Consider the following 17,976-nt stretch of genomic DNA (forward strand, 5'->3'; position numbering starts at 1 on the left):
AACATGACCTCAGGTGATGTTAAAATCCGTGTCCCTCCTACATGGAGAAAACTCTTTACCTATAGTAGCAAAATTAAAACCAAACTCCTGACAAAAGCAGAAATCTGTGTGCTGGTGGGTGAGGGGGCAGAAAGAGAGAGAGATTGATGTGAGGCTAAGTCTCTTTTCCATCCTTACTTCTGTTCTTAGTTACGTGAGTACATAATTCATTTGTTTGTTTCTGGTTCAATTGGGATTGTGCCATTTGCACCCAAAAGACTCTTAATTAGAATCGATGCTGTGTAATTTTGTTATAACTTCAGCGCTGTAATTAATGACAAAGGAATTAAAAACATGATCAAGAAATCCAGATTTCTTTCAGGATGTAAAAACCAAACAACTCTTTGGATAGCTAAAATGGGTGCTTGCTCTTAAGTGTGATCTGGTAGCAATAATGCTACACCATTGTGTTCCTGACAATCTTTCATCTATAGTAAACATCAGCTACAGTTTCTTGAACACTCTCCATATATATTGCTTATATTGAACAAATAACAAATATTCTCATTAAACATATTTTCCCTAGTATAACCAGTACATAACATAAAAATAAAGCCTTTGGATTCAACCAGAAGCTAAAAGCAACATCAGAAGTAAAATAACAGCTACCCGAATTGTGTTATTAAGGTAAGATGCTCCTTGTCATTTTATATTGCCAGTGTAATTAACTGCACTGAATAAATAAATAAATATATGAATGGATGTGTGATGAACAGATACAAGCCCAGAAAGTAGGTCTTGGGTCATTCAATATTAACAACCAAAAGTTATTGATGCTTTATGACCTGTTCATCCATCTGCTTCACTGTTTCCTTAGGTTATATGCTCTGTCCCAATGCTTGGGATTTTCTTTGATAATTTAGCTCTATTCTACACATTTCCAATATTCATAAGGACGTTAGCTAGCCAAAGTTACAACAATAATGTGGTTGAACATTGATTGGAAATAACTTTATAGAATCACTAAATCTTAGTTTGGAGCCATGTAGGAATTGCAAAACAGCAATTATATTTCTTTATTAAATTTTTTATATTTGTTAATAAAAGATTTTATTTTTACATAATGAGATGGGTCTCCTTAAAACAATTCCTAATGAAACTTGATTAGCATATAAATTAAATTTCCTTCTGTTCTTATTCACATACTCCTGTTATTTCTAGAATGCCAGGTTGTACTCTTATAACTATCTAATACTTAAAACATTTATTAATCAGAATGGACACCTCTCATGGGTACAGAGTAAAACCTAAAGCATTATAGAAGAAATGTTATTCTGGTCTGACAGAAAAACAGCAATGGGATTACTTTTTTCTCTGCTTGAACTTCTGCCTGTGTTTTCAATTACCCTAATAAGAAACTTCAGTGACAAATTATCATGATTTCGAAAAAAATGGTTTTGGGCTTGGTGTACCTTTATTTCAAACTTATATCTTATGAACACATTTCAGAAAAAAATAAGTCAAATCATAGGTTATATATACAACTATATATCACAAAGTATTTCTATATTTGACCACTAGTAGTATAATTTACTAATTTAATTACTAAACTATAGGTATATAGTTAAGGCACAGCTAGCCCAAAAAATGTTCCTTAAAAGTATGCTGTGATATCTCTCTAAAAGTGTTTATTTTGGTTTTATGCAGTGATTTCTAAATCACTGCCATCTTTGCTGATATTACACAGCCCATTTAGAATCTGGGAAAAGAAGCTATGATTCTCTTCGTAAAAATAGAAGAAGGTACATACAACCTACTTGCGCTATTTTAAGAGGTTCTTATTGCCTTGATACTCAACCATAAATCTCCAGAGTTGCATGAATTCCACGTTAAGAATCCCTTGATAAAGAATTCCAAGAAGCCCTCATTACAATACAAATTATTAAAAAAAAATTATTCAGGTCAAGGAAACGCCACAGATTAGTTCTCAGAAAACAATCTATGAAGTTGGAGAGCAGATCTAAAGGTTCTGAACAATTGAGGACCATGGAAGGCTATTTTTGTGAAAGAGATATACCCCCAGCATTCATACCCACATGCTTCATAATTACACTGTAAATCTATTTAAAAATACAGATTCTCACCTCCACCTCAGATACACAAAAACTAGGCGGAGCAAGTCCTTGAACAAACATACCATATTCTTTCATATTTCTGTACCTCCTAAGGAGATTTTCTGTTTTGGAAACTATTTTCCCACTTTCTCCAAGGGCATACCCTCCCCGGCCCCCGCCCCCCACACACTTCTGCCTCATTGCCTTCTCACCTATTCAACAGAGCATCAGGAAAAGACCCCACACGATGGTAATTTTTCTGCAACTCTTAGCACTCCCTGAAGCCCTGTTTGCTTTGTGGGAAGTAGGGCAAAAGCAAAAATGTCCATCCTTTGCTGCAGGACTATGTCCATTAGACACTCTGCAGAGCAGCAATTCTTAATGTGACTGCATAGTAGAATCACCAGGGAGCACTTAAAATCCCTGATGCCCAGGCCACATTAGGAACAAATTAAATTAGGTAGGAGCTTGGTATTTTTAAAATTCTTCTTCAACAAGCTCTCAGTCTCCTCTGTGGATTCTTTAAGGACAAAGTCCACCTGACTTGCATCACTTCCAGGAAATCTTCATCATCTGAGTCTGAAATTTTGTATAAACCATTGTTTTTCTGTTTTCTGGCCATCTTCCCTCAGTTCTCATTCGGCCCCTTTTCAATATGCAGATCTGACCAAAGAGGACCTCTTCAGAGAAGATCCCTGGCCACCTTATCTGGAGCAACCCCCAAATTCCATACCAGACACTCTCTGTATTATCTTGACTTCTTTCTTCTAGCCCTAATTGAAATTATTTGGTTTCTTATTTAAGTTCTCCAACCAAACTCACTAGAAGCTCTATGAGAGCCCTGACATTGTCTTATTTATTATTCTTTCCTCAGTACCTAGGGACATAGTAGGATACCAATAAATATATGTTGGATGTATGACTGAATTAATGAATGGATGAGTGAGTGAATAGTGATCTTGTTTTCTCTATTAAATTTTGTGCCCTTGGAGTGCCTGGGTGGTTCAATTAGTTGAGCATCAGATGATTGGTTTTGACTCCAGTGAGCCCTGTGTCAGGCTCTGCACTCAGGGGAGTCTGTTTAAGAGTTTCTCCCTCTGACCCTCCCCCACTCACAGGTGCATGCTATCTCCCTCTCTCTCCAAAATAAGTAAATATTTTTAAAAACTAAATTCTATGCCCTTAAGTTCATCTGCTATGTCATCTAGTTCAACCCTTGTAATCCTTTACCATTGTGCATTGTGTATTAGTTTTGAAGTTAACAAATAATCTCATATGTACTATCTTAATTATTCCTCACAACATTTTAGAGGAAATGGAGCAGTTATAATACTGTTTTTACAGATAACATAAGTGAGGGTCCATAAAGACAGAAAAAGTGCTCCAGGGGCACACAAACAACAGATAGCCTGAGCACATCTGCCCTGTAAGGGTGTCATCTGACCATCTCTTTAATTGTTGTCCCCATAGGGGCACATGTCCTTACAAGGGAAGTGGCTGACTGCATAAGATACAGAGAGAAAGCATAATATTGGCAGTGAATGTGAGCCTCTCCACCCAAACAAATCAATGTCTGTCCATAGTAATATTTGGGAACAGAGTTAACCAATGTCAGCCTGTAGAAATCCTGCCCCACTCTTGTGCAGCCACAGGACCTCAAGCTCCTAACACAACCTAAAACAACAGATCTCATTTTCCAACAATACCTCTGGATTTTTCTCTTTATGTAGTAGAATCATCCAGAAGAGTGCATCTAGAATCCAACATTAGTTATGCCACTTGGGTTTTGCTACTGACTCTTTCATAATTATAATAAACTATACTCAAGAGCATCAAGTTGCATGAGTCTGTCTCACCATTGTGACTATAATTGAATAGTAGCATTAATCATACCCAGACTTTTAGCAAATTAATTAAATGAAGAAGTATAATAGACTTTCCAGTCACCTTATACTTTGTATCTGCTTGCACTTTTTTTTTCTTTAATATTTCTGTTAAGCTCCTTCAGGTAACTATTGTGCAATACAAGGCCTTAGGAAGAAATCCAGAGAAAGAAATTCTAGCAAAGACTTTAATGTCCTTGTAAAGGACTTTACATATGACCTCAAATATTTGCTGTTTCATCCTTGAGACCATTCAAACCTTAAATGGCTCACAACTGTACCATGCCAGGCCATTTGGTACTATTTACAAGCATCCACATGGCATGGATATTTTGAGCAGCAAAGAGGCCAGAATTATTTAGAAACTTAAATAAGAAGCCAAAGAATCCTGCTTTTCCTCCTTTATCCAAATAAAAGGCATCACATGAGAAATAAATATTTATGGATAACCAAATCTTATCCATCTTAACTGTTACATTCCAAATGAAAGGATGCAATAACTGTAGAATAAATTATTCCATACCCAAAATAATCACTTAGTAAAAAGCAGAGTCTAGAAGAACAGCTTAGCTAATTACCTGATTTTCCTGAAGAATAGTCAGCTCTGTCTAGTTAGCTATGCAAAACCAGAAAGAGAGTCTGGTGAAGCTGAGTCAGAAATCAAAGGCATGGATCCCATGAGAGTAAACAGAAAATTTAAGGTCTAAATGAATCAGAACACAGTCAAGTTCACTTACTATAGAGAGAAGCAAAGGACAGGGAAAGTAGCCTAAAGAAGTTAAGTTCACAGTCACCATTAGGGTGCCAATTTAGCTATGACTTGCTGTCCCTAACACTTAGCCTGTGGCAGAACCCAGACTAAGTATAGAGTCACTCATTTCCATCAAAAATCCACTATCTTGCTTCATGATATGATGTCCCTTTGCCATTTAAAACATAAGGGTATGTGATGAATGGATAAAGATGATGTGGTCTGTGTGTGTGTGTGTGTGTGTGTGTGTGTGTATAATGAAATCTTACCATTTGCAGTGACATGGATGGAGCCAGAGTATACTATGCTAAGCAAAATCAGCCAGTCAGAGAAAGACAAAAACAAAATAAAGGAGTATGGTGGGGGGTAGAAAGGAACAGAGAGGCAAACCAAGAAACAGGATATTAACTCTGGAGAACACATTGATGGTTACCAGAGGGGAGATGGGTAGGGGATTTGGGGAAATAGGTGATGGGAATTACAAATTGCACTTGTCATGATGAGCACTGGGTGATGTATGGAAGTGCTAAATCACTACACTGAACACTTGAAACTAATACTACATTGTATGTTAACTAACTGGAATTTAAATGAAAACCTAACAAAAAATAAAGTAAAACACATGGGTATGTGTACACATAGCCAACACAGATAAAGTGACCCTTGAGATACTAAACTGCTAAACTCTTGTCATTTGACTACTTTGCTAATATGAATGAATCTTAATAATATTAACAGCCACTTTATATTTGTCTTTTTGTATTCTATCAATAAATAAGTAAACATGATCTGAGGTGCCAGAAGGAGAGAGAAAGGCACATGAAAGATGCTAACATATTCAACCTATTCATGGAAATATTTGAATCTTGGTAACTTTAGTTACATTAAGTTTGGTATTTCAGCAATGACACAGTGGAGTGGGCCCTGAGCCAGGTTAAATGATATGACATCATTTTAGCATATTTATAATCCGTGCTTACAAAATGTGTCCTTCTTATGAACAATGAACTTCAAAAACAACTATGAGAACAAGAGCTCTATGAATAAGTTGCTTTTTCTGTCTCAAACCCATCACAACATGGGGAGAAGTGATGAAGGGTGGGAAAGATGACATTTGCCCCCAGACCTGTCTCCCACTATTTTCTTATTCTTCATTTATCATCAAAAGTGAATTTGTTTCTTGTTCCCTGCAAAAGTTATCCTCTGGTTAACTCAATGTTTCTCTTCATGTGATTCCCTCTACCTAGAATACACTTTTTTTGAAATCATTATCTGTCCAATGTTACTCATCCCTGTGGGCTCAGCTCCAGCTCCACTCACTTCATGAAGCCATACTTATATCCGAGATTGTTTAGAAAACAGTATCTTCCTCTTCTCACTCTCAAGATACTGAGTCTTCTTTCCCACCACATTTGTCACATTTACCATAAATCCTTGGTGCAGGGTGCAGCAAACTTTTTCTACAAAGGGCTAAATAGTGAGTATTTTAGGCTCTGTGTGCCATACACTCTGTGGCAGCTATTTAACTCTGCCATTATAGCAAGAAAGCAGCCATATGCATGTAAATGAGCTTGGCTGTGTTCTAATAAAACTTTATCTGCAGAAACAGAACGCAGCCTGTTTCCTGACCCCTGGCTTAGCACAGAGATACATGGTAGGGTGGTTAGTAAATACCAGGTTAATGAAATTTTATAAACACCACTAAGGAACATATTTAATTAGCTATATGCTATCATATGGTTATATACTGAATACATCCATTACGAGTCTAGCACAATGGCCAGCCCTATCAATTTTTAATGAAATATGTCCAAGAGGGGAACCATAGGGCTCTGACCAGCTATATGACCTTAAAGTTTAGACAAAATGATGCCATTCTGCCTCATTGGTTTTCTATTAAAGAGAAAGTCTGCAGGGTATACAGTTCCATGAAGATTATGGCCGATAGCCAGACCAGATTGTTTCCCATTAAAAGTATCTGGTTTGTGTTTTTATATTGAATAAAATCAAGTAAATAACTGCTAGAGCACCACACTACCTCCTTCACTATGTGTTTAGTGTTTTACTAGAAATAAATATATAATTGCAGTAACAAAATTGTCATAGTTGTCACACATTTCATTTTAAGCTCACTTAAAGAAATTGGGATTGAATTCATGTCCAATTTTCTATTTTCATTTCAAATAGATTTTGACAATATTTGTTGCAGCTTTTACTAGGAAGTTTTCTTAGCCAAAGAATTTCACTGGTTTTCAATTTACCACACAAAAATTATGCAAAATGTAATAGAAATTGTCTATTTATTTGGATCTATTCCTATCTTTGACACAAAATGTTCTGTTGCCAAAGATAAAGCATTTGGGGGGAATCCCTGTGTGGCTCAGCGGTTAAAGCATCTGCCTTCAGCTCAGGGCATGATCCTGGAGTCCCAGGATTGAGTCCCATATTGGGCTCCCTGCATAGAGCCTGCTTCTCCCTCTGCCCCTGTCTCTGCCTCTCTCTCTCTCTCTCTCTGTGTCTCTCATGAATAAATAAATAAAATCTTAAAAAAAAAACAAAGATAAAAACATTTAAGCAAGATTGTTGACTGCAACACATGCAAAAAATATTCACTCTGTCTTGGAAGTGATACAGTTTTCTGGACTACAGGTTAGAAAAACCTCACGTGATTTTAAAAATGCTAAGTGTTATTTTCCCCTGAAATGTCTTCTACTATCTTTTCAAAAGACATACAAAATTATTCATTTCAGCTCCTGAATTTCTTCTTCTCCTCTAGATTTTACTGAATATAAAAATGGCAAGAAAGGCAAGATAAAATAAAGAAGGAGGAATAAGAAACAAGGACAATGATTTACCCACTGGACAAAGGAGTCCCTGAATCGTCACCTTGTATGAGATTACCATTTCTATTGAATTTGGCTGTTTTCAATTTTTTTTAAGCAATTCTCTTCAATACATGCAAATTATGCCTTTAGTTTAGCAAATGCTGCTTCCTCATATGAATGAAAGATTTAACATTAAATTTAACCAGGACTTTCCAGTAAGCCACAGTTCTGGGCACCTGCACCTTTGGCCTCCTTGAGGATAGAAAGTGTCCCAACACAGAGAATCCAGCACCTCAGGAGGACATAGAGAAAGGATGCTGGAGGCACCATATTTCATTCTCTCTGGATCCCAAACCTTTTGTTTCCACACTATCTTTTGGAAAGTCATAATAAATAACATTTATATTCCTGGGGTTTTGTGAAATGTAGGATGCATATACAATTTAAGACGTTCTAGTAAGTTTTTCTGAGTACAAAGAAAGCACATAATAAACAGGCTTTTCTCCTCCCAGGGACCATACCACTATAGTGGGCCATTCCATGACGGTAGAACAAATAAAATCCATGGCAGAGAGCACTATAAGTTCAAAGTGTGCTCAGAGATCCATGGCAGACCGCCTGTGGAAGATCACAAACTGATTTTTCATCATTTAATATGATGAAATGCAGAATTTTGTTTCTGGCATGATTTACCAATTCACCAGTAATTTCCCCATTTGGTGTATCACTAAAAGCATCATCATTCCATCTAGATAAGGAGGAATAAGAAGTTAATTTTACAGGATCATTTTTTCATCTTCTTTGGCTGTGATCCTTTACAACTATGTTTGAAATGCCATAGTTTAGGGCATGACGTTTCCAGAGTCCTTGAGCACTGATGGATGTAGTAGATCTAAGATATACTTAGAATAGAGTAAATCTAAATCCTACTTGCTGTGTCAAAATACTGCAGCGAAGAACACACTGGGCTCCCTTGTCACTTGAAAGCTTCATGCATTTCCCACAGCAGCTAGCTTAAAATAAGATATTTAATTAGCCCACTGAGAATTTTAAAAATATAATCAAAATCACAATAGGTGATATGGTGCTTAATTTAAATGTTTAGAGATCTGCTCTTAACAAATTTTGGTGTCTACATTACTATATTGTTTGCTATGGGCACTATGTAGTACAGCATTATCTCTAGAACTTATTCGTCTTGTATAGCTATAACTTTGTACACATTGAACAAGTCCCCATTACCTTTTCCCATCCTCTGGCAACCACCAGTCTATTTCCTGTTTCTATAAATTTGACTATTTTAAACACCTCTCATGTTAAGTGTCCCTAACACACACACACACACACACACACACACACACACAAGGAAAGAGACACAAGGACATATTTGGAAGCATGGATATGCTCATAACCTTGATTGTGGTGATGGCATCATGGGTGTACACATATGTCCAAACTCACCAAATTGTATACATTAAATATGTGCAGTTTTTTGGTTTATCAGTTATACTTCAATAAAGCTGTAAAAATAATTCGTAAAAATATAGAAAGATCCTTGGGGCACCTGGGTGACTTAGTTAAGTGTGATTCTTGGTTTTGGCTCAAGTTATGATTCCACGTTCCTGAGATGGAGCCCCAGATTGTGCTCTGTGTTCAATGGGGAGCCTGCTTCTCTTTCTCTGCCTCTCCCCCTGCTCATGTGCTTGCTCTCTCATTCTCTTTCCCTAAAAGAAAATAAATAAATCTTCAAAAAAAAAAAAAAAAAAAAAGGAGTGAAGATCTTCTCCTCCCAAAGTTTTTAAAATACACTGGAGAACTTCCATTTTTTAAATGCTTTTTCTCTGTTTCAAATAAAAACATTTCCATGGTACATAAATAAGAAAAATAATGATTCAATTGTCAAAAATAAGAGTAAAAATCACATAGGTTAAAGAAAATACATGCATCATGGGAATCTTTTCTGATAAATAAAACAAGAAAATCTAAAGATGTGCAATGCCAGTAAAAGAGATAAATTGTGGTTTAACTTGAAAAATCTCCAGATGGTGGGAATTTGGCATGCTATTATTCTTTGAAAGTATGTTCCTAGCTGAGGGAATTGAACCAACTTGCTTAATTCATTAATTAAAATGTACTAATTGATAAAAATGAGGACATAGTTTCTATTTTCTAAAAGCTGCAATATTAAATAATTAGCCTCAATTTATCATTCTTCCTCCACTTCCCACCTTCCCTTGTGGGAGTGCATGCTTATGTGTGCTTAAGGACTAAAACATACGCAATATCTCTTAGAACAAGTCTGATAAAAGAAAACCAAAGGGCACAGAGGACAGGTAACAAAAGCATGTGAGATTGCAGACCAAACAAAAAATGACTTAGACACAAGGACAAATGATGATCAAAGAAGGCAAATACAGCGAACACAAGCCTCTGAATAATAATGCCTACAGATAAATCATTTGTTTGATGATTACAGAAGTCAATGAAAGGAGTTTGACAAATGGTAAGCTCATAACGCTAAAAGCAAAATGTATCAAGAAAAGCTGAGCACTGAAATTGTCACTATTGGTGGGTGAAAGGAACTCCTGTTATGTTCCTGGTAGGAGGGTATACCGGTACACTTTTTCTAGAGAATATGATTATTTTTGCACAAATTTTATTGAAAAGCTTTAACATATTTTATACATTCCACATCTAAGAAAGATTTGTATAAATTTTCTGCTGCAAGAATGTAAATGATAGCATTTAGAACTCGAATAAATTAAGAGATGATTTAGATGTCTAATAGAGGATGACTGATTAAATTTGCTACAATTATACTATGGAATACTATGCAGCAATATCAATGATTTAAAAATGTTTTTAACAAGGAAATCTAGTTATTACATTTTGCTTAACAAATTGGCATGTTAAAAGAATGAGTAAATGATCTAAAACAACAGCTCTGGAGTTGGATGACCTGAAAAAAAATCTGTATAAAAGCTTTTACCTCTGGCATTTACTATGCAAGATGACTATTCAAATTTCCAATTTCTTTTTCTGGAAAAAGAAGAATGAGTATACTTGCTATCTCATTGTGTTTGGGGGATATTAAAAAAAAAAGGGATAATACATTCATTTTACCTGTTGAACAACTGCACATAAATGCTGTTGCTAGGGGATCCCTGGGTGGCTCAGTGGTTTGGCGCCTGCCTTTGGTCCAGGGTGTGATCCTGGAATCCCAGGATTGAGTCCTACATTGGGCTCCCGGCATGGAGCCTGCTTCTCCCTCTGCCTGTGTCTTTGCCTCTCTCTCTCTCTCTCTATCATGAATAAATAAATAAAATCTTTAAAAAAATGCTGTTGCTAGACTAGCATAAATACATCACTTGTAAAATATATACATGTTTATTGATACTACTAAGATACGCATATAGTTATAAACCTCAACTGTTTTTTTCCTTCTCTCTTTGGGTTTAAGTATGGTTTTGTGTGTGTATGCGTGTTTGCTTTTTGGTTTGCTTTAACTGCATTCCCTAAATTTTTTACGTGGAGAAGAGTCTGAATCAGGGGTTCTGCTACAATAACAACTCTAATATCTCAGCTTCTTAAAAAACAAAATTTTATTTTTCACTAGTGTTACAGGTCCTTGGTGGGTCAGCAGAGGTTTCTCCAATCATCCTCATTCAGACACCCAGGCTAATGGATCAGCCACCATCTCATGTACTGCAAACCCCTATTTGGGGACAAGAAAGATGGCAAATCTCTCACTGCCTCTTAAGCTTCTGCTTCAAAGTGATGTACACCAATTTTGCTTCACATTTTTTTCCAAAGCCAGACACATACTCAGAAGGAGAAGCTCAATAAAAATAAAAATATATTCTTAAGCCAAAAAGAATTTAAAGCTAATGTGTAGCCTATCATAAGCCATTTCAAGTTTTGAGCAGAATGTTGATATGAGACTAGACAAAGTTGTCCCCTAGCCAATACCTGGAGGGCAGAAATTAGGATGAATAACTGTGTGTCCATATCGACTGATGAGTGTCACCTAATTAAGTAAAAGGATATTTATAGGCAATAAGGAATAGAAATCAAGGAGCCACAGGATTAATAAAGAGTTTAAGAGATTACCTAAATTATTCCCCTCTTTCAAGACATAATGATCACATTTAGTCATCACCAGCAGAAGCAAGTAATCTAATTTAATTTCCAGTGTACAAATGCCTTCATCTGGCCCCTGAGGTGGGCTGCACTAAGGAACTTCAATACATTCTACCAGGAGAATTTTTTTTCTTGGCCCCAGCTAGCGAACAGCTGAGGATCTACGACTTGAGAACCGATGGGCCTTGTAATTGCTTTCCTCACTCATGTAAGCACAGCTGCAGCTGTCATTCATAAATGGCAAAGCTAATCCTTTATAAGTTTTCATATTGGCCATTTGCTTTAAAACACCCAATGCCAATGAGTTTGCAGAGGTAGCTCAGTGAGAAAGGAAGGGTCTCTGGCCACTGGTCCGAGCACTGGAATATCTCTCATAAATCCTTGGTCTTCATTCTCAAAATTCTCACATTTTGTTATGGTTCCCTGGGATATCACTCCACTCATCAATACCTCCATTTCCCTGTGAGGAAACTGGAGAAGCTTATTATTTCTCTCTAAAGTATTTTAAAAAGCTTAAATGAATCATAAAATTATAAAAAGTCTTGTAACTCTATACATATATTCAACATCTTTTTAACAAAATAAACTTTAAATATGTGTTATTGTTTAAAAATGGTGACTAAAACATTAGAGCATCCCTGGAAAGATAAGAGACAAATATGTGTTTGTCAGAGTCAACAAAGACTAATATCCACAATAATTAAAATCCACCATAATTTTCTTACACTAACACCATATTTAAAAACTTAGGGACAAATGAAAAACAACTGGTAATATATAGTGATTTTCTATGTTTGAGAGATACCTTATATGCTTTTCTTATTTTTCCATCATATAATTTGTTATTTTTAAACAATGAATGAATGAATGAATAACAGTAGTCTGAAGGACACTAATTTTTAACCTTTGTTCCTTTAAAAGCATGACAGGCTTACTCAAGCCCTCTGCCGATATTTTATTAACGCAGGTAGAACAGTAGTTCTTGTTTGGGGTTGTTGGTGAAAAGGGCTCAAGTCAGAAATAAAATTTATGAAATTAAAATTTCCTTCTACCCAATTCCTACCCTTCTACTTAAAATCAGTAGGGATACATAACAGAGTATGGGGAAATACCCATGGTACAAATAATCTTGGGGACTTTGTTTTCTACATAAAGAAAACTCTAAGTAGTCAAAAAGACAAATGACAACAAATGCTGTTATTTGGATGTAAGGAAACTGGAACCCTTATTATGAACTGCTGGTGGGAATGTAAGATGGTATCCCCACTTTAAAGGCAGTTCAAGGATGCCTGGGTGGCTCAGCGGTTGAGTGCCTGCCTTCGGCCCAGGGCGTGATCCTGGAGTCCTGGGATCAAGTCCCATATTGGGCTCCTGCATGGAGCCTGCTTCTCCCTCTGCCTATGTCTCTGCCTCTCTCTCTGAGTCTCTCATGAATGAATGAATAAAATCTTAAAAAAAAAAAGGCAGTTCAGCTCTACTTCAAAAAGTTAAACAGACTTACATACGACTCAGCAATTCCACATATAACCCCAAGGGAAATTAAAACACATACCCACACAAAAGTTTATACATGAATGTTCATAGAACATTATTCATGATGGTCAAAAAGTAGAATGTCCAAATGTCCACTAACAGATGAATGGATAAATATATGTGGTATATCTATACAGATGAGTATTAGCTAGCTGTCATAAGGAATGAAGTACATGGATAAATCTTGACAACATATGCTAAGTGAAAAAAAAGCCAGAAACAAAAAGGTCACATATTTTATTATTCCATTTATATAAAATATCCAGATTAGGCAATCCACAGGGACAAGAAGTAGATCAGTGGTTTCTAGGGGTTGACAGGAGAGGGAAATGGGGAGTAACTGGTAAGGCGCACAGGATTTCTTTTAGTGGTGATGAAAATGTTCTGTGATGAGATAGTGGTGATGGTTGCATAATTCTATAAATATATTAAAAACCACTAAGTTGTATACTTTAAAAGAGTGAATTTTATGGTATCTGAATCATATCTCAATAAAAGATACATTTTTCAAAGAGAAAACTGCAACATAAATTTCTGATCTAACATTCAGGTAAAAGGAAGTCTCTCTTTTTCCTCTTTCATGAGCAAAATGTGTAATAATTTCAATTACCAGTTCCTCCAAAGGCATATTTCATATTAACTTTGCCATTTCCATGTGGGAGGTAAAAATGCATTTCTTATTTTGATAAATCAAAAATAATGGAACCAGCTTTCCTCTAGATGAATTCTTCCTTCTCTTCCAATTTGTACTGATCTGGAAGCAAGAGCACACCCGAGGCTACATGCCTTCTAAAACAACATAGGCTTATTCAAAGCTATCTGTTTGCGCAATGCTTTTTCAAAAGCCAACAATCTCCCCAATGCAATGTTAATGAATTTCAGAAATGTCAGCGGACAATTAAATGGTCTCATTCAGGGCAGCCCAGGTGACTCAACGGTTTAGCGCCACCTTCAGTCCAGGGCCTGATCCTGGAGACCTGGGACCAAGTCTCATGTCAGACTCCCTGCATGGAGCCTGCTTCTCCCTCTGCCTGTGTCTCTGCCTCTGTGTGTGTGTGTGTGTGTGTGTGTGTGTCATGAATAAATTTTTTTAAAAAAGGTCTCATTCAGAAAGTTTTTTTTAAAAGATTTTATTATTTATTCATGAGAGACACAGTGAGAGGCAGAGACACAGGCAGAGGGAGAAGCAGGCTCCCTGTGGGGAGCCTGATGTGGGACTTGATCCCAGGACTCTAGGATCACGACCTGAGCCAAAGGCAGATAATCAACCACTGAGCCACTCAGGTGCCCCTCATTCAGAAAGTTTTAAGCAAGTATCTAATTTTTTTCTTTACAAAGTATATTCTTAATCTCATTTATCTATTTCACTCATCCCTCCACCACCTGCCCTTTGGCAACCACCAGTTTGTCCTCAGTAAGAGTCTGTTTTATTCTTTGTCTCTCTTTTTTTATTTGTCATTTGTTTTTGTTTCTTAAATTCCACAGATAAGTAAAATCACATGGTATTTGTCTTTCTCTGTCTGACTTATTTAGCACTATACCCTCTAGATGCATCCATGTTGTTGCAAATGGCAAGATCTCATTCTTTTTTATGGCTGAGTAATATTCCATTGTGTACATATGCCACATCTTCTTTATTCATTCATCTACTGATGAATGCTTAGGTTGCTTTCGTATCTTGGCTATTACAAATAATGCTGCAATAACGATAGGCATGCTTACATCTTTTCAAATTAATGTTTTCATATTCTTTGAGTAAATACCTACTAGTGGAATTACTGGATCATATGATAATTCCATTTTTAATTTTTTAATTGCATTTCTGTTTTCTACAGTGGTGATACCAATCTGCATTCTCATCAATAGTACACAAAGTTTCCTTGCCTACATTTGTTATTTCTTGTCTTTTTTTATTCTGTTATGCTAGGTGTAAAACACTGTGGTTTTGATTTGTATTTCCCTGATGATGAGTGATGTCGAGCATCTTTTCATATGTCTGTTGGCCATTTGTTTATCTTCTTTGAAAAAAATGTCTATTCAGATACTCCACCCATTTTTTAACCTAACTATTTGCTTGTGGGGTTGTTTTTTTGGCATTGAGACATATAAGTTCTTTATATATTTTGAATACTAACCCCCTCTAGATATATCATTTGCAAATATCTTCTCCCATTCAGTAGGTTACCTTTTTGTTTCATTTGTTTTCTTCAAATGTTTCATTGTTCAGTTTTTTAAATGTAGCATTGAAATGACCTGAACTAAACTGAAACTGAACTGACCTCAAAGATAAACTGATGGTGTAAGAGAGAGAGTGTGTGTGTGCATGCATGTGACAGAGAGGAAGAAAGAGATTATATTTCTCCGTGTACTTTCAGTAATGGAAACTGGATATACTATTAATTCTGAAAAGACTAATCTTTCCTTATTGAGGGATCTCAACTATCTGTTAAATAAGATATATGTAAGCTGAATGTATTTGATTCATAGGATCAGGAGGTGGTGACAAATCCTGAGAACCTTCACTTACCCCTTCCAGAGCAAGGCAGATCAGAGCTTCCTTGGCACTTCCTGATACTCTCCTCTGCTGACAGTGGGCAGGAACGTGGGTGCTCACACTTTTTCCCATACCAGCCTACTTTGCAGTCACATCTTCCACAGTTACACTGTCCATGACCTTCACAATGAGAGTGTAAAAAATATGAAAAAATAGACAATGAAGTCAGAATTAGTTTTCATTTCAACAGTGAATATCACAAATGAGCCAGGATCTTAATTAACACCATATTAAATACTAAAGCAAAGGCACATTTTTCTCAAGTTCTTAAATATTTGATTTACATTGATTGATCATGAGGGGTAAAGAAAATCAACTACTCTCAATAAGATAAACGGGTTCATAGGGCTATAAACGAATCCATCAAAATCCAGGTGTTTGTGATTGTATTGGTCTGCCAGGGCCTAAGTGGAGTATTTGATGGATTTAGTAATTAATTCATGTGGAGAAGAGACAGGAAATTGAAAACAATTTGCTGCTGAAACATGTGTTATCTTGTGGAGAACCCCATAATTTTTATTACCTTTTTTTTTCTACACACTACATGCTCAGCCTAGAGACTCTTAGCCTAAAACCAATAACCTCTCTGGAGTTCACATTCCCTATGGATAATGTAGTATACACAAAAGAGGTCAGGAAAGATATTAAATTTCTTTACACATGGTCAGAGAGCCTGTAATGAATTGCGATGAGTAGTGGTATGGTACAGTAAAAAATGGCCTATGTATTCAATCAAATAAGTGAGTCCAAATCCTGATCCTGCTATCTACAGAATAGAGCTGGTCAAATGTCAACCTCTCTGAGGTTTAGTTTCTTCATTTTTAAATAAGATAATACATAATCTATCCACATGTATCAGGAAGTACATAATATATCTTAAACTGCTATATAAAAGCGAGCTATTGTTATTTTTGAGTCCACATGTGTAAACAAGTAGGAAAAGAAAGAAAAGCGAGAAAGAAAAAGCATGAGCTTTTATTAATTCCTAATCAATATTCAGATACTCATTATCACAGATGCAGAACACTGTGGATTTCTAAAATTGCTGAAAAATGCATGATTTTTAAAAATTATAAGTAGGCTCCATGCCAAACATGACACCCAATGCAGGCCCAAACTGACAACCCTGAGGGTCAAGACATGAGCTGAGATCAAAAGTTGGATACTCAACTGACTGAGCCTCCCAGGCATCCCAAAAATGCACGAAAATTTGTAAAGGAAGTAGAATTATATTTTCTTTTTTTTTAGAATTATATTTTCTTTAAGTAAAATGAATATGATGCTAATGGATGAAAATCTATACTATCTTGTCTTTGGCACCTGATATTAATAGAAATCATACAATATGGAAACTGTTCTTCAGTGAGGACTAGCCTGTTTTATCAAGAGTCCATAAGGTTTGTGGGAAGATATTTATCTTTTGAGTTGGAAGAATTGGACAATCTACATATAGGAAACTTTTCACCATCTATTAACCTGGTTCTTCTTGGAATAGATCATAAAGTCATAGGTCAAAGTGGAATGAGATATTAGGGATCAGTGAGTCCAAATTTTTCATTTAATGCTATACTCAATTCAACATACATTTATTGATCACTTATTATGTAACAGGGTCTAAACAATAAATCCCTATCACCATTAATACTCTGCCTTTGGGCTCACCATTTTAAAGGAAAAGAAAATTGTGACGGTTAATAAATACATATGATACGTCAATGTGATCATTTAAATCTTTAAATATAAGAGTTTCCCTTCTAATAGTTTAATTTATTGGCAATTATGTTTCAGAGATTGTTGGACTTTGTGGTTTTTTTGTTGTTTTCCCAGAAGTTCCTACTCTTCTTACCCGTCCTCATGAAATTTAGAACAAAATTTCCAGAGTTAATTGCAAATGGGTAGGTAAATAACAATTCTAAAACAGATTTTAACATTTCAAGTATGATTAATTCTGCTGTTTATAGAAGCCAATGGCTTTGAAATTCTTGGAGACAAGAGGTCTCATTCCTAGGACAGATCTGCTACAAGGATATTGGACAAAGTACAGAACATGCTGCCATTTTTGAGAGACTAGTTGACACTTTAACAATAACAGTGAAAACAGTTATATTGAAAGGGGGAAAGAAAGCTTCACTTTGAAAAGTTTAAAATAGCTGTGAATGTTAGACGAAAATATTCAGTAAGCAAAGATGCCAGGCAG

The 17,976-nt window shown here is 36.0% G+C and overlaps 1 protein-coding gene across 1 annotated transcript in view; it reads right to left on the reverse strand.

The window, feature by feature from the left end:
* The window catches only part of ITGBL1 (integrin subunit beta like 1), a 212,207-nt gene that overhangs the window by 84,469 nt on the left and 109,762 nt on the right, over nucleotides 1-17,976 (reverse strand). Inside the window, exon 7 of the mRNA XM_072782451.1 lies at nucleotides 15,753-15,899. Within this exon, the coding sequence (XP_072638552.1) occupies nucleotides 15,753-15,899 (147 nt within the window). The remainder of the gene's footprint in view (nucleotides 1-15,752; nucleotides 15,900-17,976) is intronic.

The sequence above is a fragment of the Canis lupus genome, chromosome 17, assembly GCF_048164855.1.
Source record: "Canis lupus baileyi chromosome 17, mCanLup2.hap1, whole genome shotgun sequence".
Lineage (NCBI taxonomy): Eukaryota > Metazoa > Chordata > Mammalia > Carnivora > Canidae > Canis > Canis lupus.